Here is a 13,297-nt window from a genome sequence, read left to right as displayed (position 1 = left end):
TAACAGTGACACCCTCTTGATTTGAACTTGACACACACAAAGTCAAAATCATTTCACTTGTTAGCCTCCTTTCAAGTTGTCCAATCAATTTCCAACTAATGCTGAGTGATTAGTAGCTAATGATAGCTAGTGGAGGGTTCATTTTCTTACATCTGTGTATGTCTGGAGATTGACTACTGCAGAAGATATGGCTGAACTATCAAGTAGCTTGTTTATATTAGCATGTAACAGTGTATGCAAGAAAACAGATGATACACATTGGAGCATCAATTAATCATCGGCACGTGGGTTGCTCAAACAAGTTCCACAAGGAGATTGGCAGCTAATAAATCGAGTGGCATCTCATTAATCATACTTGTTGGTATTGATTTGCCCATAAACAAGTGTGCAAGAATAGAATAAATAATAGAAATTGTGCAGTTAAATGCAACCATCATCCATGCATGTATTAAGTATTATAACTTGTAGTAAAAGAAAGTGTTGAGATAGGATTTGCAAGAGGAAGTAGTATCTGAGATAGTGTTGCATTACATGACAATTAAACAGAAAGATTTAAGTGAAAAGAGCTGAGATTCTAATTTCTAACCAATTTTCAGTAAATCCCTTCCAAGAAATCTAGGATACTTTCGCAACAAGACTAATGCTCAAGTGTTGTTCTCAATGTGTAGATTGTTGGTCTTTACTGTATGAGGAAGGAGATGAAAGACATGCTATCATGATTTCCTAATGCTAGAAGTCTAGCTACCCTCCAGTTTCTTTGAAACAAACCTGCAGCAGACAAGCTCCGTGATGGTTGAAATTCTTCAGAGAGCCTTCTTAACGTGGAAAAACCCTGATCGCTCTTCATTTGCTGCCGCAACATCTTCAGGGGATGCAACAGCAACTGCCACACCTTTGTTCTTCACTGTTTCAATGGCATCCGCGAATTCCTTGAAGTGTGTTAGACTGCATAGCAGAAAGACATCTTAAGTCGCATGTAACAACATATCATACAATTGAACTACAACCAATTAGATGGAAGTATGGAACATCAAATGAACCTGGTTGATAAAATTTCTTCACGTCTTATTTGGCGTTCCTCATCTGTCACACCCAGTAAGTATCGTAGTAGACTGAAAGAAATAAATGCCAGTTAATAACATGTCTTCTGCATTAAAAATCATCAAGATCCATAACCACAAAATATTAGACATCAATAAAAATCTGAACAAGTAATATAAACTTTGCATAAAAATAGATAACATCAGATCCAGTACCAAATATGATGCACAAGTTCATCTTATTGGATGAATTAGTAGTGCTTAATGAAGTGGCAGCAGTTCATTAATTCAAAGATGAAATGGGAGCAGCCAGGATGAAGTTATTTGAGATGACATTTTCCTCTAATTATAGTTAAAGTGATAGGGAAAAGATGGACAATTCTTGATAAAGGAAAGAGGAGGATAACTCTTGGTAAAGGCAAGAGGCAGATAACTTCAGGTAAAGGGAAAAAGGCGGAGGAAAGTAATCTTGTGATTAGCGAGAGGCAATGTTTGTTGCCTTAAGATTTCTCAAAAGGTTGGCATTGTAGTTGGCCCCTCCTACCCAATATTGCCTACAGACCCCTTTTATTGGCCTCAATGCGAGTGCCTAGCTAATGAAAGAGCTCCAAGTGCGTGGTTTGTTCAAGTGGATCTAGTTCCTTCTTTTGGTGGACTTTTGACTATTGACCCACTTGACCACGCACGTATTATCTTATTATCAGTTGTACATGCACAGGAATTGAGCCCTACTCATACTGTATGCCATTATAATGGTGGGTAGAATCAATGGAAAAATTTAACCCGCATCACTATCTTAAAGACCAAATTGTAAGTCACTACATGAGAATAAAGTGGAATAGGAAAGTAAAAGTGAGTATGATATACACAGCCATCTAGAATATTGATGAAAAATCATTAAGCCAGCCAGAACTAATTTAAATTGAACACGTCGCATACACTCTTCAAACTCCAGAAATTCTGCAATGTCCATGATGTACTATAACTTACTTTTGAATCATAATTGCCAATGATTTTCCTGATGACCATCGTCTCCAAAATACCCTTTTATGGTACAGGGTAACAAATAGGTAACTACAAAGAACTGGAACTGACATTGTGCATACCTGGTATATCCTTTCGCATCAGGAAGCTGGTATGAGTCCACATCACCAATGGTACCAATAATAGCCTTACTTAGTGTATCGTTATCTAGTTCCAGATCACGAAGGAAGTTGGCAGTTCCGTCATATACATCTATAGTTTTTAATAGATTTGGATCCCGATAGGACAAATATGAAAATACGCCTGTTATAAAACCCCAAATTAAGTCAAAAAGATATTCACATTTCTCTAACAAATTCAAATCAGTTTGCAACAGAAACTTGGGATTACCTGAATGAGTGTCAAAATCACAAAAGCCGCCATATGCACCACCACTGACTCGTACACGATCCCATAACCATGTGTTACCAATGTACTTGGAGATGACGTATGCACTTCCATGGAGCTGATACCCTGTTTCATATATGTTACCAGCCTTCCCAACATAATTTACCTGCAGAGCATATGATGAGAAAAGTTTCTAAAAGGATAAGAAGCTCAAACTTGTAGAAAGTATTTTGGATGATGATAATTTCACCTGGGTAGGAATCACAATGGCTTCATTTCCAGGAGAAATTAAAGACTGCCAGGAGCCAGTCTTGAGTGGTTGAGTATTTGGTAGTAAGCAAATAAACTTATCTAGGTATTTCATGGAGTTCGTCAAATTCTTTCCATCAGCAGTGACATTAATCAAGCAACCTTCCCGACTGAGCAAGGTTCTACGAATCTCATCAAGTGAAGAAGAAATTCCTTCCCAATCTTCATCAACTCTCTTCTCAAGATTTTGTATAAACTCAAAATAACTGGATAAATTCAGATTAAAATATTTAATCATTCCATACAAGTTTCAGTATAGATAATGTAATAGATTAATTTCCTAGATACTGATAAAGATAGTAAAGCACAATGTCAAATATATCTTTAATGTAAGCCTAATTCAGAAATGTTCCATCAATATCAGATGTTAGAAAAACACTACTGCAAATATATTAAAAATTAATGATTACTGAAATGACAATTTGATGCTTTTTGGAACAAAATGTTTTAAGAAACCAAATTAAATAAATAAATAGACCTGACACCACCCATCTGTTCAGAAATCCATCCTGCAACATTTAGCTTAGCATCCATTCTTCTAGCTGCAATCCCATGACCACTGCCTCGTAATTGGCTCTAGAACCAATGACATAAAAGAATTTTAATATCAAGCAGTATTCTAAGACTTAGACCACCATGCGAACTGCATCTGCCAGTGTTTTCCAACATGGACCAGCAAATGAACCAGTTGAGGCAGCAGTTCACAGGTTGTACTTGTCAAACTGGCTGCACCAGTCCTGGCATATCTTAAAATTTCAGTACTCACATGAAAAAAAATCCAAAAAACATAGTTTACCTCCATTCTTGCTTTGCTTTGAGAAACAAATTGCTTAAAGCGTAGTTGATCAGTGAACTGAACATCCTGGAGAACACAATTGATCTGTAGGCCAATAATAGCGTTAGGTTCTACTACGAGTGCTGAATATCCTAGAAGATAATAAATTTTTATAGTGCAACAGTAGAAGCGATGGAAATGACAATACCAGATTAAATAGATCTTCCACCCTAGCTGCCATTGCTTTTCCCCGGACAATAAGATGGGTGCATGGATCGGCACTTCCCCGCACAGAAGATGTAAAAGGATAAACTGAAATTCCTCCTGTCTTTCTCCCAATCAGTTGATTTAGTTGCACAAAGTCCATATCTTTGGTGCCCATTTCTAGCAACGACTGACTAGAAAAGGAGATTTAAGTTAAATTTTTTTTTTGAAAAAACAAAGAATCCAAAAAATAACAAGACATGGAGATCACTGTGCAAATTTTGATCAAATGGTTTCACTCACCAGAATAATGGCACAAGCTGAAGAAGTTCTTTTTTTAGGTAACTCAGATCAAACACAATTTCTGAATAGAGAACATCATTTGTGAAAAGGTCATGCTGCAAAACCTTTACCCCATTGATTTCTCCAATCTATAGTGAATTGTGTTATATATTATTAGTCAATAACAACTGGTGCTCACTCAGAACAAAAATTCAAAATAGAAAAATATATTAATCAAAAGTTTAATGTCCATCATCTGACAATCATGATCAGACTCTAGTATAAACCAAATTAGATGTTCCTAAGCAGGAACCAATTACATTACAAGTGAAGGCAATTGTACTTCCGATAAACTTTAATCGTTAAACTGAGGTAGACTGAATATTGTGGGAGGTGACATAGGATTAAGGGATGATTTTTACACATGCCAAGCATATATTGAAGGTGAAAAGAAAGGTTTAAAGACTTACATCAGTTGGAATGTGAATAGGTTTCTTGGGAATATCATGTAGGGATAAACATGGAACAGATCTTAATGCTTCTGGTGGATCAGGAGTCTCTTGTTTTAATCGTAGCTCTTGTGTAGCCCGTGCAAGCTCAGCAAGATCTTCTTCTGTCATGCTTTCTTTAACTTTCTTAAGGATTTCTTTCTCATCTGCTTCATCACGAGAAGCTTTATCTGGATCAGGCTGTAAATGAAAATTCCTTAAAATGACATCGCTAAGAAGTACCAAATACAAGATTGTACAAATACCTGCATCTCAACCGTGACACAATGAGGATTATTTAAGATGAATTTCTCTATGAGTGGAGAAAAGACAGCTTTTGATCCTTGTTCTGCTATACGTGCTTTTAAAGATTGCAGTGGCTTCTCATATCTCAGAGGTTCAAAGGGATCCAAATCATATATCCACTTACCCTAAAGCATAGAATATTCTAAAAGTAAGGGTTGACATGGAACAACAACCATGGTAATTTATTTTTTTCAATAAAAATAGTATAGCAACAGAAATTCATACAATGGAGCGAAGCATCAAAGATAAGCCTCTTGGGAATGAACCTGTGTTGTTCTCCCTAAGTGAGAACTCAATTGTGTTCATGGATGCTTCAACAGCTTCAGACGTGAAACCTTCCTCTGCCAGATTCTTTAGTGTTTCTATAATCAATTCCTCAACCTTATGGATATCATCTTGAGAGACACCTTTAAGTCCAATGCTGAACTGAGGCTGAAGAAGCTCATCTTCAATTCCACCACCAACAATAGCCTCTCCCAAGCCACTTTCCAACAGAATCTTTCTTAGTGGGGAAGCTGGTGTTCCCAACAAAAGGTAATCCAAAAAACCAAGTGCAAGCTCTATCTCCAAGTCTAAGGGCTTTTCAGAGAGGAGCCAGTTAAGGCAGACCATGTGTTTCTTTTTGAGATCACCACCATCACCAGCTGGATATTTCTCAACAATCCTCAATGGCTCCTTGAACAGCTTTTGTGGTAAAATTTTTGATTCATTAGGGGCAGAACTTGATTCAAATTGATCAAGATACTCTGCATTTAGGGACAAACTTAGGTTAAATGTGTGCAATACTAAGCATTGATGTGCTAGTTTACAAGTGTTATAATGATTTCACCTTCCATTAGAAAGGTCCAACTATAACTAAATAAGAAAAACCTGACAGCTAGAATTGTTATTAGTTCCAATAATATAAATTTGATTGAAAGTTCTTAATAAGATTGTCAGGTAACGAGAAAGATTGTTTCAAACTTAATCTCTAATAAATGAATACCTTCACCTAGCAAAAAGGTCCAATGAAATAAAATAGTCCAACAAAGAAAAATCCAAATGTTCCAGATAATATACAGAAACTAGAAAAGTCATCATGAATGCAAACTGTCTAAGATCTTCATACAAGAAAATATTCCCAAGTTCACAGTACCAATTTACAAGAGCATATTGACAGAGTAATAAACAACAACAACCAAATTAATTTGGAAAATCAATCATACCACTTATGATCCGTAGTCGCTCATTTGGATCATCATCCCCATAAAACCATATCCTAGCATTGCTCGGGTGGTAATATTTACGATGGAAATCCTGAAATAGAAATGGTAGGATGTTATATTTTTGCCGATAATCATTTAGAGAAGGTTAACAATTAATAACTGTTTGAAAGCATGTGTACTGATTTCTCTACATGTCATTTTCTATTTTCCTAAAAGTTCATTCAAAACTTTAATGATATCAAACAAAGGATGTAAAGTACACTAGTTATATTAATTAGAACAGAAAGTAGTTAAACATGTTGAGATACATGATTGTGCAATCACGCAGCACAAGAATAATTTCTACAACAAATAGAATCTAAAATGTAGATTACAAAGAAACAAATGCTCATATGAAGGTCAAACATCAAGACATGTCACAAAGAAAATAAAAGGCAAGACGGGTAGATACTTTCTTCACAAAACTCAACTAATGAGTCCAATGTAGATAAATGTGAAAGGAGACAAGGATAACCTAATAAAAGTCTAAGATCTAAGAAATAGTATCCATTATTGAAATAAAAAAGAATTCAAAAGCAGGTTGAGTAGTAACCAAAGAAAAACTAAAAAGGATAGCCAAAAATATTAAAATGCTATAAGCAAGATTCTAAAAAATATTTTAGGATAAACAACAAAAGCACACAATAGTCTTTGTCTAAGCTACATGTGATCACTACATGAATATTTTCCCTCCATTGAACTCTATGCATGCATTGGATGAGAACATTAGTTTTTCTAGCATCCTAGTGGGATTATCCCCATAATTTTCTAAGAACCAAATTAAATAAAGTTCCCAGGAAATCTGAATTTGATTTTTATACATATCAGTAAATATGTCTCAATAAACTAATGTAAGTTGGACTTAGAATATACCAAGGATCCAAATATAATTACATCTAAATCTGGCTTCAACATCACTTCTCTTTGTTTTTTGGTAATCTATGTATCCGGGCTTCGCTCAGCTAATCCTAGAGGTAGATGGCCTTCCCTCCTAGTTCACCTACTAGTAAATCCGGAGCACAACTTATGCATACTTAGAGGCCGACGTGCAGAATTGTCCCCATTGGAATTCAAACTCTAATACTCTTCCATCACTTCTCTTTGTGATTGACTTGTTGTTGGTTCTTTGCTTGGTGCTTCCCCTCTTTCCCTCCTTGTGACCAGCTTTTACTTGGTGCTTTCCCTCGTGGCCAGCTGATGAAATCAAAGAATGAGCCACAAGAAGAGAACTTCTTATCTCAGCTGGCTCTAAATGGCACCAGACAAAATAGGCTCTGACTCATGATGCTAATGAAACTGTGTATCAGCATGGGCAGCATAGTGAATCAGTGACATATACTAGTGTCGACACAATATTCAATTAGCCAGCTGACACTGATTGCCACTTAAAACCATGATTCTAACAACCTTAGTCCATACATAATGTTATACTCACATTCAGCAATAAATACAAATAACTTCAACGACAGTAGATATGAGACTGTTTCACAGAAAAGTTGGTTTCTTTGAATCTCTCCAGAAAAAAAATGGCAATGGTGGCATGATATCCCTGTTGTTAACAGGTAGGAGCACCACCAATATCTCTGTAATAGAAGTAGCTTCTGTAATAATTAATGCATGGTTAAAATATCAAGAGGCATCAAACAATTGTAGCAAAAAGGTGATTACGCTCACCCCAGACACCCCTCACAGTCCATTCCCAGGTTATGTGAAGAGAGGTAAATTACGAGATCAACTTATAGCCGACTGCCAATTTGGCTGGGAGGTGATATTTTTTTCCATGAGGGCATGCACCTGCCGAGAATTGATCTCTTGCCCCATTGTAGCAAGTCTGTCACCCTCTAGCCAACTGGGCATCTTGTGGGGACTCTAGAGTCATCTAACATGAGGTCCCTTAACACATGAATTGAGTACCAACCTGGGCCGTGAACTTACGTCCAGCAATTGCTTGTTTACATATTTATCCTTTGTCTTAAACATCTTTAACAAAATTACAACTACAATGAGTATTACAAGCATTAATACTTGTAAGTTGTAACTAATCTACCGCAAAAACGAGGAACGAATAACAGGATTGAATGTTTTATGGTATAAGTACAAGGGACTATTCTCTTTTGTAAAATTAGATCCAGTTACACTTTAAGTCCAATTAATTCTAGTGCTCCTCAATAACTTTAGTCCTTGTATGATCTCATATCATTACCTTTTCCTAAAGCATTAACTGAACCATTTTCATATAATCAATAATTATGGTACTCAGTTAAGTGAATCGAACAGATTCATCCTCAAAATCAATTAATGAAATTAAGGTAAAAATCATGACCCTAGTTTCTATAGAAAATACCAGGTGGTACAATGAGAAATAGCAGTGCTTGTAACCAGTCAAAAGAAAGTATATATGCTGAAAACCATTAAACATTGGCAAACATCTGCAGTATAATCAGCCAGTAGATATCATAATTATAATGATCAAATAAATACACTTAAACATGTTAGCAGAAATGAAGTACTCAACTACTTAAGATATGGTAGAATATTTTGAAGTGCTCTAAGATACAAACCTTGAATTCTTCAAATGTAAGTTTCGGAATGACCTTTGGATCACCTCCACTATCAACACCATAGGTATTTTCAGGGAAAAGGGCCTGAACATTTCATTACACAATGTCTATTAGGCATCCTAACTTTACTGATGGATGACTTTAAGGTGAAATCAGCGAAAAGGCATATTTACAAAAGAATACAAAACAGACGAAGACAAAAAAAACAAATAAATAAATCGAGAAACAAGATCCAACAAAATACATAAATTTGAAGGTTGGAGGAAATGACTATTTAATTCACATCTATGTTAGATCTATGTAAATCTTCAAATATTGATGATACAATAAGAAAACAACAGTAAGCACATTTTCTCATGAATTTGCTAGTTTATGCTTATGCATTACTTAAATTAGTATTTGCAAACTAGTCAATTCAGGGATTAAACCAACTGACTATTTGTTTGGGAGTTTTTCTCCAATGTTCACTTGGTTCCAGTGACAAAATAAAAAAAATTGAATAAACTAAAATCTCATAACAGACAACTGAAACATATTGTTCCAATAAACTGAAACTCAATACTACATGACACAAGCCAATGTCACCAGTATCAATCATGTCGATGAGTATTGAGTCATGCTAACACACAACACTACTTGCCATGATACAATTCAGGTCAACATGAATTTAAATGATGTTGTCTTAGCTTCTTTCTTTTTCTTCATCTTTTTCCTCACAAATTTTTATAATTAACTTATAGATAACATCAAATTATCTAATATTAAAAAGATAATTATATTACATTGTTTTAAAAGGTAGCCCCCTTGGTGGTTTCAGCAAGAGACACCCTGATTTAGTTTTATATGGCGAATATCATAAGAATGAAAATAATAATAATAGGAGATATTTGAGAGAATAATTGTGAGTGTAATTTCTTATTTTGCAATGTTGGTAAAGAACATAAAAACTTACCTGCTGAGTTACTCTGCCTAATATATTATCAGGCTGGGAATAAACTCCTTTCATCTCATTGAAAACAACACCTAAAACAACATGTTGAGCGCTAATCATTAGAAGTTCCATCAGTAATGGAAATAAAGTTTACTTGAGAAACATTTTAATTTAGAAATAATAAGAACCAAAAAACAACCTTTATATGAGATATCTTCTTCAGGATTGTTAAGTTCATAATGCCAGCCTTCCTGTTGAAATGTTTGAAAGTCCTCAATGCATTTAGGAAATAAAACAGCATCCAAGTACACATCAACCAAATTGTAGAAGTCCTGATAAGAATTTCAATCAGAGAAATGTATAGTCTTGTCACTTACAAATTTGTATACACAAGATGCTTTATACTTACCTTTGTATTTGTCGAAGCTACTGGATAACATGTACGATCTGGATAGGTAAATGCATTTAGAAAAGTATGCAAACTACCTTTCAGCAATTCAACAAAGGGTTCTTTCAGAGGGTATTTTTTCGAGCCACACAACACACTATGTTCAAGTATGTGAGGTATGCCAGTTGAATCATTACTGCCAATAAAATAAAACACAATCAATTTGTTGTTTCACTGAATCATCACATGCTACAATCTCGCTCAATAATTTCAATGTAAAATGTCAAGCTGAAAAAATCCTGAAAGTAGCTTAATTGAAATTAGAAGTGTCTTGTAAGTAACTAAGTTGGGTAACAAAAAAAAGATGCAAAAAAGCATAAAGCGACAATGAGAAAGTAAAAAAAAAATAAGAAGACTATAAACTTATGTGATCTTGATACAGTAATTATTTATTTAGTGAAGGGAACAGCCTAATGTCTTCCTAGGTAGAATGTGTGCTAGGTTATGCATCCATAGAAGTAGGGTATTTACAAAACTTCCAGATATTACATGAATACATGGGTAAAAAAAAGGTGGAGATAGTGTACTTACGGAGGAGTTCGGAAAACAATGCCAAAAACTTTATTCTCATCATCATTTGACACAGACATAATTTCTGCACCTGTCTTCCTGTGCCTATACAGTACAGCTGTAGATTTGCATTCATCTATCGTCTGTTCAGATATTATTTCAAATCCAAGTTTCTCAGCAACATCATTCCTTCTATCTGATTCTGCAAGCAAGTAAATTAATGGACATAGAAAATTTACTCTTAGAACACATATTACAAGAAAGTAAAATAATAGCCTCATTTAGATATATTGTGGAAAAGGTGATTAAACTCAGCCCAGGCGCCCTCACAGCAGCTCATTTGTATATATATACAATATGGAGCTAACATTACAAAAAACACTGGGAGCTCAACGAGATATTGAACAAGTGAAGGACAAACTTAACATTTGCATGCACATACTAGAACTTGACAGAACAACTGGAAAATGATTTAATATATAAACAACAAAGAAATTTAAATTTAATGTACTAAAATCCCTCAATACTTCAGCAGGATTTTGGGCATAATTTATATCAATTATTTTGCTTCTAATATTGTTATTCAACTACAAAACACCTAACCAAAATTGGGTCTTACCAATTCTTTGAGAAAATGTGATCGCAAAATAATATCCAATTAAAAGGACAAAAAAAAGTAACTATGATAGTTTGCATAAATAAACAGAGCCTTAAATCAGTATTGATAAATGAAGTAGATAGCATTTCTGATCCTTTTTACAACTACAGTTTCCACAGACAAGTGAATATGCACCTCTAATGCACTATCTAATACCGATGTTCAATTTTCTGATTTAACTTGATCCATCATACGCCATCAACGTAATTGATGGAAATCAAATGGAGTTACAACAAGATCAACATATTCGGTAAACATAAGATGTACTATTAACCAAAAGGGAAAAAAAAACAAAGAGTTCAAAGCATTGATGAATCAATATCTGGAAACAAAAGAAATCTGCTAGAAAAAACAAGCAAAAATTCAACTTTGCGTCAAGAAAAATAATAAAAGGGTTCCCACACTGTAAAACTAAAATCAAAATCAATTCTTTAAAACTGGAACGAGAAAGAAGGAGAGAAACGCCGCAGGCGAATCAACCATGCTCCGTTCCTCTTATCCATACCTCTCTCGACGGGTGAGGTGGAGATTGCGCGGATGGAAGTGATAGGAAATCCCCTCCCCAAGCGAAGCGGCGGCGCGGGGCGGTTCCGCCAAAGCGGAGAGCTGGCACAGGGCAGGGGGCGGAACTGCTGCGGCCGCCGGGGCCTGCGGAGGTTGGATGAGAAGAGACGGGAGGAGGAGCGCGGCGAGAAGAGAAGGCGCCTGCAGACAGTGGTGGAGCATGATAAGGAGCGGAGCAGCGCCACCCCTTCCATGTCGCCCGCCGCCCTTGTCTTTGATTTCTTGGGGAGAAGGCTAAGGAGATGAAGCTTGAAGATAAAGAGGCGATTGCGTAATATTTTGGAGTGTGGTCTGTGGGCTTGAAAGATCCATGTGGGCTTAAACACCACCAGTGAAATTCCTTCTGTAAAATTATTTTTTTAAAACTTAATATATCGAAGTAAAAGATGATATTGTCGATCTAAATATTAATTACAAATGGCATTTTGTTAGTCATTTTTATAAATAAAATTGAATTTTTATGAATTTGAACAACAAAATTAAAATATCGTGTAAGATCATTGTTTGTGAAATACATTATAATCGTGTAAAAGAAAGATGATGGATTTTAATGAATGAATACTCTCACTCTTTATTTATATTTTTATTTTATTTTCTAGAAAATCATATTTTTTCGGACATTTTTTTCATTTTTTTCAAAAAATAAAAATAGAGAACAACATAAAAAATACAAATCAAACACCCCTAAATTTTCTTTAGACTTGAATATTTTTTTAGGATTTAAAATTTAGAGTTTAATTCATTGTCTAAATATAGAATTCACGTAAATTCATCATCAAAATAAAAATAGTCAAGAAAGATATTAATAAATAATATCTAATTATTTTATCAGTAAAACACTTATAAAATTTATAAATAATTAAAGGGACTCTCAAAATAAACAAATAAAATTATAATATATTAAACTCAATGGCCAACTAAATAAGTTTAAAAGAATAAATGTTTTAAACGGTTAAATAAAGATCAAACTTAAGTTTATTTCATTATCAAATAAACTCGAATAATATAATATTGGATTTAGCTTGATTCGTTTAGGGTCCTAACCGTGCAGGTAAACCATGAACCCTAAAGCCCTCTAGTTTGCATTAACTTTTGATAATTTATTTGCTCCCTTTAAGAAAATATCCTCTAAAGACCTCTCTATTAATTTACATTTGAATATCTAAATTAAAAAAAAAATATTTTTCTTTAAAGATACTCTTTGTTGATAGTCTTTATTAATTAATTTTTATTATGTGATGATTTTTTTATATATGTATTTATAATATTTGACTCTTTTATCTGTCATAAAAATTCTAGATCCGGTCTCGTCGGATGGGTCTAGTGGCTAGCGCATGAGGTATTATCATCATGAGGTCTGTGGTTCGAATCTCGGCAAAGCAGAGATAAATATATCCCTTATGTACTAGTCACTATTCCTAAAAAGGTAATTTGTTCATCCTATCACTCGTTAATTTGCTTCTAAGGTAACATAGAGGAGGTAAATTATGGATGTCAACTATTCATTAGTGCAAGCAACCAAGACATGAGTAAAGACATATTCGGACGTGTCGAGTTTTGACCTACAAATCTTATGTAGCAACACCTTATGTCGAGATTCATTGTG

General features: G+C 34.7%; 1 protein-coding gene across 1 annotated transcript; it reads right to left on the bottom strand.

Moving 5' to 3' along the window:
* Nucleotides 1–403: 403 nt before the first annotated feature.
* Nucleotides 404–11,938, bottom strand: LOC122027673 (presequence protease 2, chloroplastic/mitochondrial-like). The gene is made up of 19 exons (XM_042586666.1): nt 11,633–11,938; nt 10,491–10,671; nt 9,921–10,095; nt 9,711–9,843; nt 9,533–9,603; nt 8,581–8,664; nt 5,981–6,071; nt 5,001–5,521; nt 4,736–4,900; nt 4,452–4,670; nt 4,003–4,130; nt 3,704–3,893; nt 3,517–3,600; nt 3,199–3,296; nt 2,662–2,926; nt 2,415–2,577; nt 2,147–2,327; nt 1,041–1,112; nt 404–945 (listed from the first exon to the last, which is right to left on the bottom strand). The coding sequence occupies exons 1-19, from the start codon at nt 11,883–11,885 to the stop codon at nt 804–806; spliced, it is 3,216 nt and encodes a 1,071-aa protein (XP_042442600.1). The 5' UTR covers nt 11,886–11,938; the 3' UTR covers nt 404–803.
* Between the last annotated feature and the right edge of the window lie 1,359 nt (nt 11,939–13,297).

This window comes from Zingiber officinale, chromosome 10A (genome assembly GCF_018446385.1).
Source record: "Zingiber officinale cultivar Zhangliang chromosome 10A, Zo_v1.1, whole genome shotgun sequence".
In the NCBI taxonomy this organism is placed as follows: Eukaryota; Viridiplantae; Streptophyta; class Magnoliopsida; order Zingiberales; family Zingiberaceae; genus Zingiber; species Zingiber officinale.
This window is presented reverse-complemented; position numbering and strand designations above follow the sequence as displayed.

Coding starts and splice junctions, on each gene's coding strand:
- LOC122027673 (XM_042586666.1), bottom strand. CDS start 11,885: ATGGAAGGGGTGGCGCTGCTCCGCTCCTTATCATGCTCCACCACTGTC. Junction 3,894..4,002: donor CAGCTTGTGCCATTATTCTG/GTGAGTGAAACC, acceptor CTCCTTTTCTAG/TCAGTCGTTGCTAGAAATGG. Junction 3,601..3,703: donor TGGAAGATCTATTTAATCTG/GTATTGTCATTT, acceptor ATTGGCCTACAG/ATCAATTGTGTTCTCCAGGA.